This window comes from Suricata suricatta, chromosome 17 (genome assembly GCF_006229205.1).
Source record: "Suricata suricatta isolate VVHF042 chromosome 17, meerkat_22Aug2017_6uvM2_HiC, whole genome shotgun sequence".
NCBI lineage: Eukaryota > Metazoa > Chordata > Mammalia > Carnivora > Herpestidae > Suricata > Suricata suricatta.
Genome location: NC_043716.1, coordinates 53445928 through 53463441, shown reverse-complemented (window position 1 = coordinate 53463441; position 17514 = coordinate 53445928). Strand labels below are relative to the sequence as shown.

General features: G+C 60.7%; 2 protein-coding genes across 6 annotated transcripts in view; both read left to right on the top strand.

Moving 5' to 3' along the window:
* The window catches only part of WBP2 (WW domain binding protein 2), an 8178-nt gene extending 584 nt beyond the window's left edge, over positions 1–7594 (top strand). The window contains exons 2-8 of one of the 2 annotated variants that reach the window (XM_029928334.1): positions 2224–2332; positions 3665–3800; positions 4637–4729; positions 5357–5491; positions 5681–5803; positions 6257–6333; positions 6430–7594. In XM_029928334.1, coding sequence (XP_029784194.1) covers positions 2224–2332; positions 3665–3800; positions 4637–4729; positions 5357–5491; positions 5681–5803; positions 6257–6333; positions 6430–6483 — 727 coding nt within the window. In that variant the 3' untranslated portion in view covers positions 6484–7594. The remainder of the gene's footprint in view (positions 1–2223; positions 2333–3664; positions 3801–4636; positions 4730–5356; positions 5492–5680; positions 5804–6256; positions 6334–6429) is intronic. The other variant, XM_029928335.1, reaches the window with a different exon arrangement.
* An 872-nt stretch (positions 7595–8466) lies between these two features.
* Positions 8467–17514, top strand: part of UNC13D (unc-13 homolog D) — a 15204-nt gene continuing 6156 nt past the window's right edge. Inside the window, exons 1-25 of one of the 4 annotated variants that reach the window (XM_029928173.1) lie at positions 8472–8510; positions 8648–8796; positions 9514–9549; positions 9820–9927; positions 10045–10104; positions 10196–10262; positions 10507–10687; positions 11052–11096; positions 11234–11302; positions 11488–11557; positions 11748–11852; positions 11939–12031; positions 12113–12216; positions 13799–13916; positions 14020–14144; positions 14287–14377; positions 14457–14513; positions 14590–14687; positions 14792–14843; positions 14921–15054; positions 15133–15253; positions 15619–15762; positions 15951–16049; positions 16155–16361; positions 16507–16575. In XM_029928173.1, coding sequence (XP_029784033.1) covers positions 8680–8796; positions 9514–9549; positions 9820–9927; positions 10045–10104; positions 10196–10262; positions 10507–10687; positions 11052–11096; positions 11234–11302; positions 11488–11557; positions 11748–11852; positions 11939–12031; positions 12113–12216; positions 13799–13916; positions 14020–14144; positions 14287–14377; positions 14457–14513; positions 14590–14687; positions 14792–14843; positions 14921–15054; positions 15133–15253; positions 15619–15762; positions 15951–16049; positions 16155–16361; positions 16507–16575 — 2370 coding nt within the window. In that variant the 5' untranslated portion in view covers positions 8472–8510; positions 8648–8679. The other 3 variants (XM_029928174.1, XR_003904563.1, XM_029928175.1) reach the window with 3 other exon arrangements.

The following is a 17514-nucleotide window of genomic DNA, read 5'->3' as shown; positions in this document are numbered from 1 at the left end:
AAGAGGGGATACTGATGGGGTGCGGTGGGGGGGGGGGGATAACGGCTGGAGGCGGGGCCGGCGGGAGGAGGGCCGGTCCAGGAGGAGCGGCCGGGAGGTCGCGATTAGCCCTGGGATGGGGGGCGGCGTGGGGGGGGCGGCTGGACGGGGACTGAGCTTGGGGAGATAGGCAGGGCCCCGGGGTCGTTCTTGAGCCCCCTTCACAGAGTCGATGACTTCAAGAGATGAGAGGAGCCCGAGACAAAAATAATTGCCGTTTATTGGGCGTTTCCTACGTTACTACGTGTCAGGCCCTGCTCCTCTCCTTTCTTATTTAATATGCAAGTACTGCCCTGCAAATCATACTGTTATACACGTTTTACACGTAGGGAAACTGAGGCACGGAGAAGTTGAGTAACTTGCCTGAGATCGCAGAGCTGTAAATAACCAAGATGGGATTCCAGGAAAGGCGTCTTTACGCTAAAGTCAATAGGCTTAGCTACCAGTATGTAGCCTTTCAGTATATTCCAGAACTGCTCAGTTTCCGGATGAGAAACTGAAGTCCAGAGATGCGGTTAAATAGGTAGCGTTTGTCAAATGTCTAACACAATTCCCGGCATGGTGTCCGTCCTTGTCTCTTTCTTTTGAATGCCTGTTGACTTGGGTTAGTCCCTAGAACCGAGGTCTCCCAACTTCAGAGTTCTTTCTTCCCACCTCTCACCCTCTCCCCCAATCAGTTCTGTCTCTCCTTCTCTCTCTGGACTTCTCAGTGGCTTCTCCCTGGCTCCTTGGGCACTGAGAATTAGATCGTTCAGCTCTGGTTGAGTTATGCTGACTCTGAAATGCCTTTTGAAGGCAGATGGCGTTTAGGAGGAGCCTGAGTCACCAGAAGAGACTTGGTGGGATCAGAGCCTTCTAGCCGGGCTCAAGCCAGCACCCAGGAATGCTGGATGAGTCGGAGAAAGCCTGGGGTGCCCGCAGCCTCAGAATACTGACCTCTGTCCATCGTACCTGCTCAGGTCTGCTGGACCAGCCTGTTCCTACTAATGACCTCTTTTCTCTGAGCTGTCCTCTTCTCTGGCACCAGTCCCTTTCCCACCACCCCTCCCCACTGAAGAAAGTTGTGGCATTTGGGAGGAAGAAGAAGAGGACAAATGGAACAGTGTGAACTTGGATCTTATTATCTTTAATCAGAGAAACCTCACATTGTTCCCAGTTTTTAGGCTGGCTGTGTGAGAGCCAGTCCCGGGCCTGGAAAAACACTTTGGATGCCATTTGGTAACATCTCCTGGGACTATTTTTCTTTCTTTCTTTTTCTTTCTTTCTTTCTTTCTTTCTTTCTTTCTTTCTTTCTTTCTTTCTTTCTTTCTTTCTCTTTCTTTCTTTCTCTCTTTCTCTCTCTCTTTCTCTCTTTCTCTCTCTCTCTCTTTCTCTCTTTCTTTCCCTCTTTCTCTCTTTCTTTCTCTCTCTCTTTCTCTCTCTCTTTCTTTCTCTCTTTCTTTCTCTCTCTCTCTCTTTCTCAGTGGGACTTTGTGGGACAAGACCGTACCTATCCTGCTTGGGTCTCCTACCTGGCTTAGGGCTCCATGCTGCTAAATAATAGTGTACCTTGTTTAGAAAATGCTTCGGCCTCCTTCTCAAATAATTGCATATACAGTAATTGAAGTTTAGTGTTTAAAATTTCATGTTTGTAAAATAGCTTTGCTCTTGAAGTCATGAATGAATCCCTTTGAGAGTAATCAAAGCCACGGATTCTCCCAGAAAAATGCACGGGTACCATCATCTGGCTTCGTGGTCCGGCACCCTGGCCAACCCAGGTCAAGAAACCCAGGTGTAAAAGAACCCTGAAGTGAGCCCTTTGGGGATGCGTGGGGCCATGTCTTAGAGGGTTTATGTATTAGGACTCAAACCAACGAAAACAGAACACCTCTAATGACTCAAGAAAATGGGAGAGTTAACCCAGGTAATCTAAGGTGAATCGGGGATTATGGCATTAAGACCTTAAAGCGCTCAGGTCCCCTGGTGTGGTCACCTGGGGGGAGTGTGTGTGGGGCGTGGGGGAATTCTGTAGCCCTCTGCCTTGCCTCTCCCTTCCAAGGCTGTATTCATGGTTTCCTTGCAGCAGTGTCAAAAGAGACAGACGCGAAGTGCTGGGCACCTGCTTCCCGGGGGTGCGGTCCCTGGGGAAAACCGATCCGGGCTCCAAACTGGCTCATCAGGGCCTTTCCTCATTTCTTATCCCAGCATCCTGATGTCTTATGACCATGTGGAACTTACATTCAGTGACATGAAGAATGTGCCCGAGGCCTTCAAAGGGACCAAGAAAGGCACTGTCTACCTTACCCCTTACCGGGTGAGTTGCGGTATGATGCTTGGTTTGAGAGCTCGTGTTTCCTGGGGGCTGATGGGAGTTTTAGGTCAGCCTCAGGAGTCCGGTGGCCTCTGAACCTGGCGAATGTTCGTTCCTGCCTCCACATGTTTCTGTCTCGTGCTCTTGGGTTCTAGAACCATCAGACTGTTTTGTGCAGCTGAGCTGACCCTGGGCAAAGTCCAGGTCTGTTGCCCTTGATGGGATGACTCGAGCCGGGAGTAGGAGGCTCTTAGGAGTCGGTTTCCGTCGGAGTAGCCCACGAGGCCTTTGTGTACATCCAGGGTGACAAATGTGGTAAACAGGATACAGTGGCATGGCCACAGCCTCCAGGCTGGGCAGAAAGCCCGGCAAAACCCTGCAGAGCGAGACATGCCAGACTGCAGAATGGGCCTGGCCTGAGAATTACCCAGGCCGACGCTGAGAGCCTTCCAGAGAAAGACAAATGGACATTCTTGAAAGAAGGTTCACTGCCTAGAGCTACCAAGAGTTAGACTTAGAGGCGGTTGGAAGAGGGGCAGAGCTTCAAGTTCTTATCACGGGGCCTTGGCAGAGAGACAGGGGAGCCTCAAAACCCCTTTTCTGTGATCTTCAGTCACAGATCAAAGTCACGGATTAAAAAAAATTTTTTTTTTAGTGTTTATTCATTTTTTGAGAGAGAGGGAGACAACCTGAGCAGGGGAGGGGCAGAGAGAGGGGGAGACATGGAATCTAAAGCAGGATCCAGGCTCAGCACAGAGCCCGACACGGGGCTTGAACTCCCGAGCCATGAGATCATGACTTGAGCTGAAGTCCAGCACTTAACCGGCTGAGCCCCCCAGGCGCCCCAAAGTTCAGGTTTAAAACAGGGTTGTCCAAGCGCAGGACGGGAAACTCGCTGCTGTTTGGACAGCCCCCTTCTCCTGGGGTCTGACCCCTCCTGCCACTCCTTCGTCCCGGTTCTGTGGGCGTCAGGCTACCCCTCCCCGCTCTGCCTCCCCCTGCCTCTCTGCCCCAGCTCTGCAGCGCCCTTCGCGTCTGCCACCTCCTCACCACCCCTCAGACGGCAGAGCGGTCCGTCCCTCTCTCCTACGCTGTGAGCGGCGCGTCTTTTCTGTGAACACCCACGTTCAGCCTCCAGCCAGGCTGCCCGTGAGACCTTTCACTTTCAAAGCACTCTCCAGAAGCTTCCTGGGTGCAGAGCGCCCTGGGGCTGCTGGGCCCTGGCACCGGGAGCAGACTCCTCACACACAGGAGGTGCTAGCTGGCAGGGTTGGGGGTGGGGGGAGTCCCTGCCGAGGGGCGGGCGCTGACGGCCCCCGTCCTGTCGCCCTGCAGGTCATCTTTCTGTCCAAAGGCAAGGACGCCATGCAGTCCTTCATGATGCCGTTCTATCTGATGAAGGACTGTGAGATCAAGCAGCCTGTGTTCGGTGCGAACTACATCAAGGGGACGGTGCAGGCGGAGGCAGGAGGTGGGTGATGCGGGCTCTGGGCCATGGGTGGGGCTTCCAGGGCTGCTGGCCGAGCCCCTCGGACCCGCACCACCCCCAGCGGTGTCCTCTTCCTGGGGCTCTGGATTCGCTTCCAAAGCCAGCACCCGGGCTGCCGGTTGTTCAGCAGAGGTGGGGTTTTGACAGGAGCAAGGAGATGCCGGCGTTAAAGATAGCAGCTCAGGGCACGTTCTCTGAGCGAAATCCCTGAAAAATAAGAAACGGTGGCTTCATGTGACCTGGGGAGTGAGTACACGTTTTAGGGGTCAGGTTCTCGGAAGGAGCCTTTTCCCTAAAGCCAGGAAGAGCCAGCTGTCTCTCTGCCACCAGAGACGCCCCACTTGGTAGCCGGCTTTTGCGCCGACCCCAGAGTTCTTTGTTGAAGTTGGCCTCCCTCCCACACCTGCCCAGGTCGAGTCCTGCTCTCGAGGGCTCACGGGTCCCCTCTGGCAGAGGCCAGGCTCCAGGGGCCAGGGGTCCATCCTGAGGCCCCTCAGGAGGGGAGATCTGCTCTGAACTTGAATGTCCCTTGTTGCTGAGTGAGCCTGCCCCTAGGGAGGCTCCTTCACGGGGGTGGGAGGCTCTGGGGCTGAGGGACTTGCGCCACTGAGGACGTGGTAACAAGCTGGTTCCCAGAAAGAAAAGCCTCTTCCTTCAAAGAGTGAAGCGGGCATGGGCGGGAGGCGGGCACTGCAGAGCCAGCCCTTGCTCCGCAGGCCACCGGGTCGCTGGCTGGAGACCCCGCAAGAACAGAGAAGGTCTCTGGAGGGGTCACCCGCATTCTCTTGCTGAGCTGCTGATGCACTGTCCCCTCGCAGGTGGCTGGGAGGGCTCTGCGCCGTACAAGTTGACCTTCACAGCAGGGGGCGCCATCGAGTTCGGACAACGGATGCTGCAGGTGGCATCTCAAGGTACAAGGCTCTGAAAGCCCCTGGGGCAAGAGGCAGGTTGACAAACCTGGGTTTAGTTGGTGCATTTGAGTTTGTCTCCTTTCTGTTCTGACTTTGTGAGAGACAGAAGACAGAGACAGAAGTCTCTGGGCCCCGGGCTGACCAGGGCTGGGAATTGGGAAGGAAACTTGTAATTAGCATCCCTCGGGCCTGTTCCTCCAAGGCTGGGTTTGCCGGGTCTGGAGCAGGTGTAGGACATCTGGACAGAGCACTGTGGACTCCAGGACGTCTTACTGTGGCCTCACGAAAACAAACAGAAAACCTAACCATTAAGCTCCTTTGAAACCCCCAAGGTTGTGCTCAGCAGACGTGCTCACGTCACCCCCAGCCTCACCCCAGCTCCAGCTGGCACCCCCACCCCCGAGCCTCCCTCTCTGTCATCTGTCCTTCCATCCACCACTCCCCCTGCCCTGGCTCTGTCCTCTCTCCCCATCCAGATCCGTCACTTCTTCCCTGACCCAAGGTGGCTCCAGCATGGGTGGGGAGTGGAACGGGGCGGGGTCAGGCACGCCTGCTGTGCACATTCCGGGGACCCCGCAGCCCCCCTTGGTAGGCGACGCTCATTTCTCTCTCCCCTTGTGCTTATAGCCTCCCGAGGTGAAGTCCCCAATGGAGCCTATGGGTATTCTTACATGCCCAGCGGGGCCTATGTCTATCCCCCGCCAGTCGCCAATGGAATGTACCCCTGCCCTCCTGGCTACCCCTATCCACCGCCCCCACCTGGTGAGTGTGTCTGCTGCCCACCCCGCGCCCCGCCCACCCACTAACCACCCCCACCCAGGCCAGGGGCTGTAGGGGGCAGACTTGTTCCTCATGCTGCTTCAGGACTAACGGAGGAGCTGGCGAGGCCCGGAAGCTGCCTGCGGGGGGCTAGGCTGCTCACCGGGCCCCCGTCCCTCTCTTGCCGAGCAGAGTTCTATCCGGGACCCCCCATGATGGACGGGGCCATGGGGTATATGCATCCCCCACCACCGCCCTACCCTGGGCCCATGGAACCTCCGGTCAGTGGCCCCGATGTCCCCTCGACTCCTGCAGGTGAGGCCCTGGGCTGCCAGCGGTCTGGGGGGGCTGGCTGTCTCCTCTCCTCTCCGTGGCGGTATGGGGAGAACGGCTAGAGGTTGGCGGGGAGCCCCACGTGGTGAATGACCCCAAGCCTCAGACTAGTCCCGGGGACTAGCAGCGTGGTTGCTGCTGGGGAGGGTCTAGATTCCAGCCCCCCCCCCCCCCAGTCTCTGCCCCAGCTAGCCATGTGCCCTGGGGCTGGGAAGGTCTCCCTCTGTCGTCTTGTCATCTGTACCCACATGGTGGCAGCCCCACCTGGCGGGACCACAGGGGGCGGGTGGTAAAGGAACTGGAAAGGACCGGACCGGGCAGCTGGGGGGGCAGCGATGCCTGGCAGTGGCTCCTGTCTCAGGGCAGCCCCAGGGGCAGCTGGAAGAGGGGAGGCCTTGTCGCCGGGGCTCACCCCAGGTGTGTTTGCTCTCGCAGCTGAAGCCAAGGCCGCAGAAGCGGCTGCCAGCGCCTACTACAACCCCGGCAACCCCCACAACGTCTACATGCCCACGGTGAGCAGGGCGCGGGCGGCGGGGCAGGGGCTTAGGGCGGCACCCCTGGTCTTGCTGCAAACCTTCTAACGTGCTCTTTCTTCCTTCCTTCCTTAGAGCCAGCCTCCACCACCTCCCTACTACCCCCCGGAAGATAAGAAGACCCAGTAGACCCCTCCCACCCTACCTCCCACCCCTCGTCACTCTTCCCTTCCCCTTGGGGCCGAGACGGGATTCGGGGGTGATGGAGGGGCCTTGGTCTTCCTCCAGCTCTGATTATTAAACACTTCCCAGGGACTGGTGTTGAGGGAAGGGGGGGCCCTGACTCAGGAGCCGCGCCTCCCAGCTCTCCAAGTTAGCCTGGCGCCCGCGGCGCCGCTCCCGGGTCGTGCTTCCTTCCAGCTGCCTCTGGGGCTCCGTCCGGGAGCGTCCGCCTCGTCCCCATCTTGTTCTAGCAGCTTCTCCCCACGGAGACCCCTGCGCCGCAGTCCAGCTCCCCGTTTTGGAATCCACTTTACACTCAGCCTTGCAAACTCCCTCAGACCAGCCTCACGTCTTCCTGGGGCCCCCCGCTGGGCCCCCCTCACATTCCCTCCACTCTGGTCTGTGCCTAACCGTGGAAACCGGACTCTCGGCCCACATTCCAGTCCCAGCCAGCCTCCAGCCCCGGCCACACTCCTCTCCCCCTCCCTGCCCTGTCCTCGGTCTTGTGTCACCACCGCTTTGTGACTTTTTGAAGCTTCATCATGAGCTTCCGGGGAGGCGGGAGAGGGACGCGGAGGCGGGGACGCCCATCAGGACCAGGCCACTTCGACGGGGGGAGGGGACCCCACTGCTTCCCTCCTAGCGTTTTTTGGCATTTGTTCCCCTTTGCCTTCTCTCTCTCCTCTCTAGAAGGGGCTTCTCGGACTGGATGCATGTTCTTCCTATCATGCCATTTGGGGGCTGCTGGGTGGGCTGGATCGAAAGCCCTGACTCCCAGGGCCCGGCCTGAGCCTGCGTGCTGACCGTGACCTCTCAACCAGCCCCTCGCCCTGCCCTCTTCCCCTTCAAGCTTCATGCCTAATTGGTGATATGCCCCCTGGATGCACTAAAATTTGTTCTCGTTTGCTTCTGGACCGGCCGTGAAGTGAGGAGATGGTTATTTAAAGAGAATTCCCTATTTATTTGACAAAACCACCACCACCACCACCACCAGTTAATATATTAATGTGAAATAAACCCTGTTTGCACCTTGATTCGTTTGCTGAAAATGTGAAATAGTAAAAATGAAGTGACTGGACCTTTCTGGTTCTGTGTGGTGACCAGCGTGAGCCCTCGGGAAAAGAGATCTGTCCGGCTGCTGAGGACCGTGGGGCGACTCTTCTCTCCCCGTGTGGGAGCCCCCCGTTCCCACAGCACACTGGGGCCCAGGACAACTGAGGAAGAGGCTGGAGAGGCGATGCAGCCCAGCAAGAAGGGACAGGGAACTAGCACTCCAGTGCTGGGCTTGCTCGGAGCTCCCAGATGCGCCGACGCCACACCCATGGCCTTCCTCAGGGCCAGGGCCTAGAGGGGTGCAGGCCTGGGCCCGGAGGTTCACAAGGAGAAGGCACCCACCGGAGGGATCACCTAATGTGTTCCCCCTGCAGACACCCTTCCGGGGATCTCCTGGGCAGGCCAGCAGCTGTGCTGTGGCCACTGGACCGCCTCTTTAGGCTCTTCCTCTGGCCAGCCCTGCCCAGGAGCCTCTGGGCTGGGCTAACCCCCTACAAGGGCATAAGAAGGGAGCATTCTCTTGGCTGTCCTTGTGGGGGCAGGAGCCCCAGGGCCGGCTCCACCCAGCACAGCCTGGCCCAGTCACCTTGGTGGAATGTCACCTGTGGGGTGGAGCAGGCTGAGCAGTTGGCTGCCTGCCTGCTGGGGAGATGCCTCTCTGGAGCCCCCACCCTGGGCCCTGCCCACCCCCGCCCTAGGTCTGTGGGTGAGAGAACCCCACCAAAGCGGGGCGGCTCCCCTAGCCTCTGGCCCAGCTGGGTGCACACCCCAGAGGGGGCAGGGTGGTGCCTGACGCCCCCTGCTGGGGAGTGCCCGACCCCTCTGCAGGGGCCTCGTGGGAGGGTGGGGTGGGGCCGGGCCCGCCCATCAGGTCCACCTGCCTCCAGCCAGGGACAGTTCCTCCCAGGAGCCCAGACGGCAGGACGGCAGGACGGAGAAAGGTGCAGCCCTCAGAGATGGTGAAACCCTGACCGGAACCTCCCCCCACCCACCGCCCTCACCCCTCCCTGGTGCAGGGTGGCACCCTGTGCTCTTTGCATAATCCTGTGGCTTCACTATCTTCACCCTGCGGCAGCAGCTCGACAGAGGGGAAGGGCAAAGCGGGCCACCATGGCGACACTCCTCTCCCACCCCCAGCGGCGCCCTCCCCTCCTACGCCAGGCCATCAAGATAAGGCGCCGCAGGGTCAGAGATCTGCAGGGCCCCTTGCCCAGAACGGCCCAGGAGGTAGGAGTGACCTCAGTGAGCGAGCGGCCAGGGTGCGGCTCTGTGATCTCCGAGTGCGGGGCTCCACCTTGGGCTGGGGCTGAGGATGTGGTCCCTTTCCGTGCCTGTCGCGGCACCTGGGCAGGACCTTCTGGGTTGGCAGAGCGGGGTCTGCAGGGTGTTCTCTGGGCCATCCAGGGCCGCGGGGCTTGGGCCCTGAGGCCCTCCGAGCCCAGCCCTCTGGTGGGGCCACCCGCCCCATCCTCTGCTCCTCCAGCTCCAGAGGCACCGGCTCTGTTAGGGGGTGGCCCTGCTGTGGCCTGGGCTGCTCAGGGGGAGGGGGGCCGGCTGAGCAGCCCCCAGGCCTGCTTGGCACGACCCGCAGTCTCCCACCTCCACTGCTGGGCCTCACTTCCGCCGCTGGGGTGCGAGCGTGGCCGCCCCGATAAGCGGTGCTGCTTCCTCTGGGGAAGGAAGGGAGGTTGGGGCCTGCGGGGGCAGCCCGAGCACCGATGGACCTCAGCCGTGGCCGGCCAGGGGGCCAGGAAGATGGCCGGGGGCCCAGACTCCCGGGAGGCCTGCTGTGGGAACAGGTGTGCGGCCGTGGTGGGTGCGAGGCCAGGAACCGGGGACCCCGCAGCCCGGAGGCCTGAGCCTGCTCGGTGAGGAGCCGTTCCTGCTGTCGGAGCCCTGGCTCAGGCCTCGGGGACACCTTGTCTTTTCACCTTGCTCCCCCAGATCGAGCCTCCATCCCACCACTTCTCCCCTGAAGAGGTAAGAACGGGAGTACTGGGGAGGCAGGGAGGTGCCGGGAGGCAGCCCCGAATCCTTCAAACACACTCCCCCTGGGCCACTGGCCAAGGCTGATGGCAACGGCAGGGGAGGGGGACTTCTGGGTCCTACCCCACCCCTGCCCGCCCCCCACACATTGTGGGTGCCTCATCCCAGCTTTGGGCATGCAGTGCTGGTGCCAAGGGTCGCTGGGGGGGACTCAGCTTGCAGTGGGTGGACGGGGTTCCCTGAGGTGACCGTGCCATGCCTCAGAGGGCCCTGCTCTACGAGGAAGCTCTCTACACCGTCCTGCACCGCCTGGGGCAGCCCGAGCCCAACCATGTGACAGAGGCCTCCGAGCTGCTTCGGTACCTGCAGGAGGTGAGTCCGGCCCCCCACTCTGCCCGCCACCCTGCAGCCTGGACTCTGGAGTCCTCTCCTCCCCGCCCAGCCGCCCCCTGCCCTGTACCCCAACCTCCTCCGCTCCCACCCCACCAGGCCTTCCACATGGGGCCCGAGGAGCACCAGCAGCGGCTGCAGCAGGTCCAGAAGCTTGAGGTAACCCCGGTCCAGGACCACCAGAGGCAGGGACAGGGGCTGGGAAGCCCGGCTCCCTCCGGGACTCCGGCTCACCCTCCCGTCCTTCCAGAAGCCAATATTTTGTCTGAAGGCGACGGTGAAACAAGCCAAGGGCATCCTGGGCAAAGATGTCAGTGGTGAGTAGAGGGTGAGGGGTGCTGAGGGCCTTCTTCCCACCTCCTCCTTCTCCCCATCGGGCTGTTCCAGAGCTTGGTGGGAGCTCCCATCTCCCAGATGTTCCCCCCGGGCTCACCCGGGTGCTGCTGGCCCCAGGCCCTTCGTTCTATGGATGGACAGGGGCTCTGCCCCTGGGCTGATGAGGGCATCTCCCAGGGAGCCCAGCCAATACCCTGGTGGCCTCATCCTCCCCCCTCTCCCCAGGATTCAGTGACCCCTACTGTCTGCTGGGCATTGAGCAGGGGGTGGGCATGCCGGGGGGCAGCCCCGGGTCCCGGCATCGGCAGAAGGCTGTGGTGAAGCACACCATCCCGGAGGAGCAGACCCACCGCACCCAGGTCATCACCCAGACCCTCAACCCTGTCTGGGAGGAGACGTTCATCCTGTACGTAGCCCTGCCCTGGGCCCTGTCCCCCGGCGAGACCAGCAGGACTTCCTGGCTCAGGGGAGGGCACTGGGCTTGACTGGAGGAGGACTGCTCCCTGGGCCAGAGACAGACGGGAGGCCAGACAGGACAGAGCAGCGGCCCACGTGTGCCGGGAGGGGGGGGGCGGTGGAGGTTGGGCACTGCCCGGTTCATCTGAGGGGGTAGGCCGAAGCCTTACCTTAGAGGACGGAGGAGGAGTGTACAAGGAGGGGCTCAGACTGGACAGTGGGGGAGTCGGGGTGGGGGGTGCTCCAGGGACAGGCTCTGGTTGGGCTCAGGCCCTCCAAGGCCCTAAGCCATGCCCTCTCTCTCCTCCCTGTAGGGAGTTTGAGGACATAAGCAGCTCTAGCTTCCATTTGGACATGTGGTGAGGGGCGTGCCCTGCCCGGTGGGGTCAGGGAGAGAAAGGGGGCGAGTGGGGGAGGGGCAGATCCTCCTCCCAAAGGGGTCGGGGGCTCCCAGGACACCTTCTCTGCCTCCTGCTCAAACCTCTGCCCCCGTCAGGGACATGGACACCGTGGAGTCCGTCAGGCAGAAGCTCGGGGAGCTCACCGACCTGCATGGGCTGCGGAGGTGAATGCCTGCCTCAGGGAGCAGGTTCCTGGGGAGGCCGGGGGGGGGGGGGCCCTCCTGCCCTCCCCGTGCGTGCAGGTTGTCTGCTGGGCTGCAGGCTGTGTCCAGGCCCAGGATGGGGACAGATCCCAGCCTGACCCCTCAGTGTCTTGGCCCACCCCTCTCACGGACCCTGCCTGGAACAGGATCTTTAAGGAGGCCCGGAAGGACAAAGGCCAGGACGATTTTCTGGGGAATGTGGTTCTGAGGCTACAGGTGAGTGGCATCCGGAAAGAGGCCCAAGAGAGAGACCGGACGGGGGTTCATGAGGGGTACAGGGGAGCCATTCTGGGTCCACACCAAGTGGAGCCTGGGATCTGCCGCCTCTTGCCTCCTCTGCCCCCAACTGGGTGAGGCTTAGGCCGCTGATGGGCACGGGCACCCCCTGCCCTGCCCTGCCCCCCAGGACCTGCGCTGCCGGGAGGATCAGTGGTACCCTCTGGAGCCCTGCACTGAGACCTACCCCGACCGTGGCCGGTGCCACCTCCAGTTCCAGCTCATCCACAAGCGGGTAGGTGGGGGGCCGGATGCAGGGGCCGTCTGGGGGCCCACCGGGCACAGGGCCGTCCACTCACAGCCATGCCGGTCCCGTTACAGAGAGCCACCGCGGCCAGCCGCTCGCAGCCCAGCTACACGGTGCACCTCCACCTGCTGCAGCAGCTCGTGTCCCACGAGGTCACCCAGCACCAGGTACTGCCTCCCAGTGCGGGGCGGTGGGGGGGCTCGGGGCCCACCCACTGGGTCCTGACACCCCTCTACCTGTCCCCTCAGGCGGGCAGTACCTCCTGGGACGGGTCACTGAGTCCCCAGGCTGCCACCATCCTCTTTCTCCATGCCACGCAGAAGGACCTGTCTGACTTCCACCAGTCCATGGCGTAAGTGCACGGCCCCCGGAGCCGGAGGCTCACCTGTCCTCCTACACGCTGGCAGCCCCAAAGTCTAAGCCTCGGGAGATTTCTGTTTGGCTCCAACTATGTGTTTTAAGTTGTTTTCAGTTTTGATTTTGCTGTAAGTTTATTTATTTATTTATTTTGGGTATGAGAGAAATGCAGGTTGGGGGTACAGAGAGAGAAGATCTAAAGCAGGCTCCTTGATGTCAGTGCAGAGCCCGATGCAGGCCTCTGAACTCACAAACGGTGAAATCGTGACATGAGCCAAAGTCAAAAGTCGGACGCTTATCTGACTGAGCCGCCCAGGCGGTCTCCCAGTGTTTTTGGTTTTGCGTCAGTAGCCAACTTCTACAAATCTGGAGATTTTTCCGTACGGAGTCACATGTCCAGCTTCCCATGGCCCCGAAGTGCGAGGCTGCAGCTGGTCACAGCGAGGCACAGAGCCTCTCCAGCCCCTCACGGCTGCCATCAGCCCAGGTCACTCCCTGGCATTTGAATTTGTCACCCCTGCCCCAGACCGCAGCCCCGTTTCCCAGCACCACCACCCTTGAGCCCACAGACATAGGCACTGGCATTACCAGATCTGTGTTGAGGGCCTGTCCATCCCCAGAGCCACAACAGGTCATGGGAACGAGGGAAAGGGCACTTGTGGGTCCTCAGACGTTCCTGAACAGGTGAGGAGCACAGGACTGGGGGCACACTGGGGGCACATCGGGGGCTGGCCGGGCCAGGAAGAATCCCCGTGGGTGCTGTCCCGGACCATGGCTGACACTTGGCCTTTGAGCAGAAACCAGAAGCGGGTTGGGGGGGAGAAGGGCAGCTTGTAGGACCGTGGGCAATGTGGGAGGGGATGCAGGTGAGGCTGAACCCGGGAGCAGGCATCGCTGTGGGGCCCCGGTGTCCTGCAGGGCCCAAGCACGCAGGAGTGTGTCGCGGCCGGAGCGAGCCCTGTCCCTGGGCTGCTCTGCTCTTCTGTCCTCCTTCTCTGTCCCGCTTGGGCCACACCTCAGCTTGGCCATCACCTCTGGGAAGCATCCCCCGAGCTGCCTGAAGGGCATTCTCAAGCTGATGTTTGGCACATGTGCACGAAGGCTCAAGTCTCCAAATCTTTTTCCAAAAAAAGCAAGAAATCCTGAATTTTTGCTATGTTTTTATATTAAATGACATTTTTTTAAATGTTTATTTTTGAAAGAGAAATAGAGAGCAAGCTTGAGCCAGGGAAGGGGCAGAGAGAGGCAGACAGAGGATCCAAAGCAGGCTCCATGGTGTGAGCAGAGAGCCCAACGCGGGGCCCAAACTCACAACCATGAGATCCTGACCTGAGAGGAAGCCAAGAGCTTAACTGACTGACCCACCCAGATGCCCCAAGATCCTGAATTTTTAAATCACACATATCCAAATTTGAGAAACAGAAGATTCATTTACATGCTTGAAAAAGACCTTGATGAGGTCGATGGGGGCCCCCAGGAGGTCTCTGGGGCAGCACCTCGCTGTCCCTCCCCAAGGCCGGTGAGCAGGGGGGACGATGCCCCGCCTGGCTTGGCTGAGGGCTTCCTGTCTGCCGCAGGCAGTGGCTGGCCTATAGCCGCCTCTACCAGAGCCTGGAGTTCCCCAGCAGCTGCCTCCTGCACCCCATCACCAGCATCGAGTACCAGTGGATCCAGGGCCGGCTCAAGGCGGAACAGGTGGGCTGGGCTGGAATGAGGGGTGTGGGGCCTGCAGAGCTCAGGGAGGGGGAAGGGCGGTCCGGGCCCGTAAAGCAGCTGCCGACTCTGCCTGGCCCTACAGCGGGAGGAGCTGGCTGCCTCGTTCAGCAACCTGCTGTCCTACGGGCTGTCCCTCATCCGGAGGTTCCGGTCCGTGTTCCCCCTCTCCGTCTCCGACTCCCCAGCCCGGCTGCAGTCTCTTCTCAGGTCAGCGGCTCCCCCTTCCCCTTCCTCAGTGGGGTCAGGAATGAGGGAGCCTGCAGGGGTGGGGGAAGCCTGCTGGAGATGCGAGAGGAGGGTACAGGGCAGCGGGCACCCTGGACACAGCTGTCTGCCCCCCACCCCATAGGGTCCTGGTGCAGATGTGCAAGATGAAGGCCTTTGGGGAACTGTGCCCAGACAGTGCCCCGCTGCCCCGCCTGGTGACCGAGGCACTGCGGGTATGGTGTCACCCTGGAGGCGAGGAGGGCGTGTGCCTGAGCCTAGCAACCTCCCCACTTACCACCTCTTTGTCCACAGACCGGCACCGTCGAATGGTTCCACCTGAAGCAGCAGCACCATCAGCCCATGGTGCAGGTGAGGGGGCGTGGGCAGGGGCGGGGCTGGGTGCTCGCCCCTGGAAGCCTGCTCAGCGCGCCTCTGTCCCCGCCAGGGCATGCTGGAGGCAGGCAAGGCCTTGCTGAGCCTGGTGCAGGACATCATTGGCGACCTGCACCAGTGCCAGCGCACATGGAACAAGATCTTCCAGAAGTGAGCCGGCGCTCGGGTTGGGAGGTAGCGCGGCAGGGGCTCAGAAGGGGGCCAGAAGGACCCCTGTGTGTGCCACCACGTCACACCTGTCGCCTCCCTTCCAGCGCCCTCAAGATCAACCTCTTCTCCACGGCTTTCCAAGAGCTGCAGTGGCTGGTGAGTCTGTCCTTGCATCTCCGGGCTGTCCCTCTCCCTGGGCTCTGGAGCCCTGCCCCCACACCTCCCTTTCACAGGTGGCCAAGCGGGTACAGGACCACACAGCGGCGGTGACAGGCAGCCCCGTGTCCCCAGAGATGGGCGAGAGTCTATTCCAGCTCTACGTCAGCCTCAAGGAGCTCTGCCAGCTGGCCCCGGTCCCCTCAGAGAGGTGGGCAGTGGTCCGTTGGCGCAAAAGAGAGAGGAGGGTTGAGGAGAGCGTCCCAGGCTGAGCCCCAGATCTCCCCAGGGATGGAGTCCTGGCCCTGGATGGCTTTCACCACTGGTTCCAGCCTGCCGTCCCCTCCTGGCTGCAGAAGACGTACAGTGTGGCCCTGGCGCGGGTGCAGCGTGCTGTGCAGATGGATGAGGTGGGGGCGGGGCCCGAGGTCAGGGATCAGGGGGCCCTGGCTTTGGGGGTGGGGCCTGGGGCTCTGCATGCTCCTCCAGGACGGGCAGAAGTTGGTGACCAGCTCTTGAAGCCAGATGGGTGCAAAACGCTGCCTCCTGATATCCTTGGTGTAAACCATGGCTTTCCTTTACGGACTGATCTGTGCAGCCCGGGGGTCCCGGGGAGGGGGGTTGGAGGGCTTGCTCGAATCCCTGGTAGCTCCCCCCACCCCCTGTCCTGCTTGCTTGGTGGTGGAAACTCTGCATGCCTGCAGACAAGGAGGGATGAAGAGCACGAATCTGGCAAGCCCTGAGCCCTCCTTTCTCATACTCGCCCATCCCCCAGCTGGTGCCCCTGGGTGAGCTGACCAAGCACAGCACGTCAGCCGTGGATCTGTCCACCTGCTTTGCCCAGATCAGCCATACTGCGAGGCAGCTGGACTGGCCTGACCCAGAGGAGGCCTTCATGATCACTGTCAAGTTCGTGGAGGTGCAGTGTCTACATGCGTCCTTCCCTACCTTTCTAAGACAGCCCATTTCACTTACCCTATTCCTCCCACGCTCCTGCCCTAGCAGCCTCCAAAGGCCTATGTCCCCAAGTCACTAAGATTTCCATGCGTCCCCCACAGTGCCCCCTCGTGGGCTCCCCCCGCATTGATCTTGCTCTCCCCACCCCAGGATACCTGCCGGCTGGCGCTGGTGTACTGCAGCCTCATAAAGGCCCGGGCCCGGGAGCTCTCCGTGGGCCAGAAGGACCAGGGCCAGGCGGCCAACATGGTAGGGGCCAGAACTGGGGGTCGGGGAACTGGGGTGGGGGTAGGGGCTGCCGCTCCTGGCACGCCTCTGGAAGCCCTACATCCCCGTGCCCGTGCCCGCCCTCAGCTGTGCGTGGTGGTGAACGACATGGAGCAGCTGCGGCTGGTGATCGGCAAGCTGCCGGCGCAGCTGGCCTGGGAGGCGCTGGAGCAGCGCGTGGGGGCCATGCTGGAGCAGACGCAGCTGCACAACACGCTGCATGCCCAGCTGCAGGGCGCGCTGGCTGGGCTGGGCCATGAGATCCGCACCGGTGTCCGCACCCTGGCTGAGCAGGTACCCTGTCCCATTGGCGGTGAGCGCCCCCCACCCTCACCCAAAGCACCCCCCCCAGCCGGACCTGAAACTCAGGCTCCCAAGTGGCCTCGCCCTGTGCTCCCCACACTCACGCCCTGGTCTCCCTCCTGCCTTGTGTCCCCAGCTGGAGGTGGGCATTGCCAACCACATCCAGAAGCTCGTGACTGTCAAGGAGTCTGTCCTGCCTGAGGATGTGAGTGACCCTTCTGCTCAGCTTTGCCAAAGAGGCTTAGGGCGGCAGGGGGCTGAAGGCCGTGGGGCGTCAGAGAAAGTCCCCGAGAGTTGGACAAGAAATGTTCCCTCCTTGGTTGCTAAGTGGGGAGGGTTGGGTCATTCCATGGTCTCTCCCAGTGGCAGGGTGGGGACTGCAGTCACGGAGAGCTGGGACTTTGCAGGCACACAGACCTGGGCATGCATCCCTCTCGGCTCCCTGTTTGCACAAGCCGGCTGCCCCGGGGGTCTTCACCTGTCAGGGGGCACAGGGATGCATATCTCTGGTGGTTTGGGAGACGCGTACTCATAGTCATCCACTATTTCAGCACTCACTGTCCCAGGCACTGATTTAGGCACTGGGATATATATCAAGAAAATTATGAAAAGCCCTCCCTTAGGTTCCTCAAAAAACTATCCATAGAACTCCCTTATGACCCAGCAATAGCATTGCTGGGGATTTACCCAAGAGAGACAGAACTGCGGATGCATAGGAGCACATGTACCCCAATGTTCAGAGCAGCAATGTCAACAATAGCCAAACATGGGAAAAGCCTAAATGTCCATCACCTGACGAATGGATCAAGAAGATGTGGTGTATATTCACGATGGAGTACTACATGGCAATGAGAGGGAATGACATATGGCCCTTTGTAGGAAAGTGGATGGACCTTGAGGGTGTCATGCTGAGCGAAGTAAGCCAGGCAGAGAAGGACAGAAACTATATGTTTGCACTCATAGGTCTAGCAGGAAAACAAGAGAGACCTAATGGAGAACCAGGGGGAGCGGAGGAGGGAGAGAGAGTTGGGGAGAGAGAGGGATGCAGAACTTGAGAGACTATTGAATGCTGAAAATGAACTGAGAGTTGAAGGGGAAGGGGGAGGGGGGAAGACAGGTGGTGGTGATGGAGGAGGGCACTTAT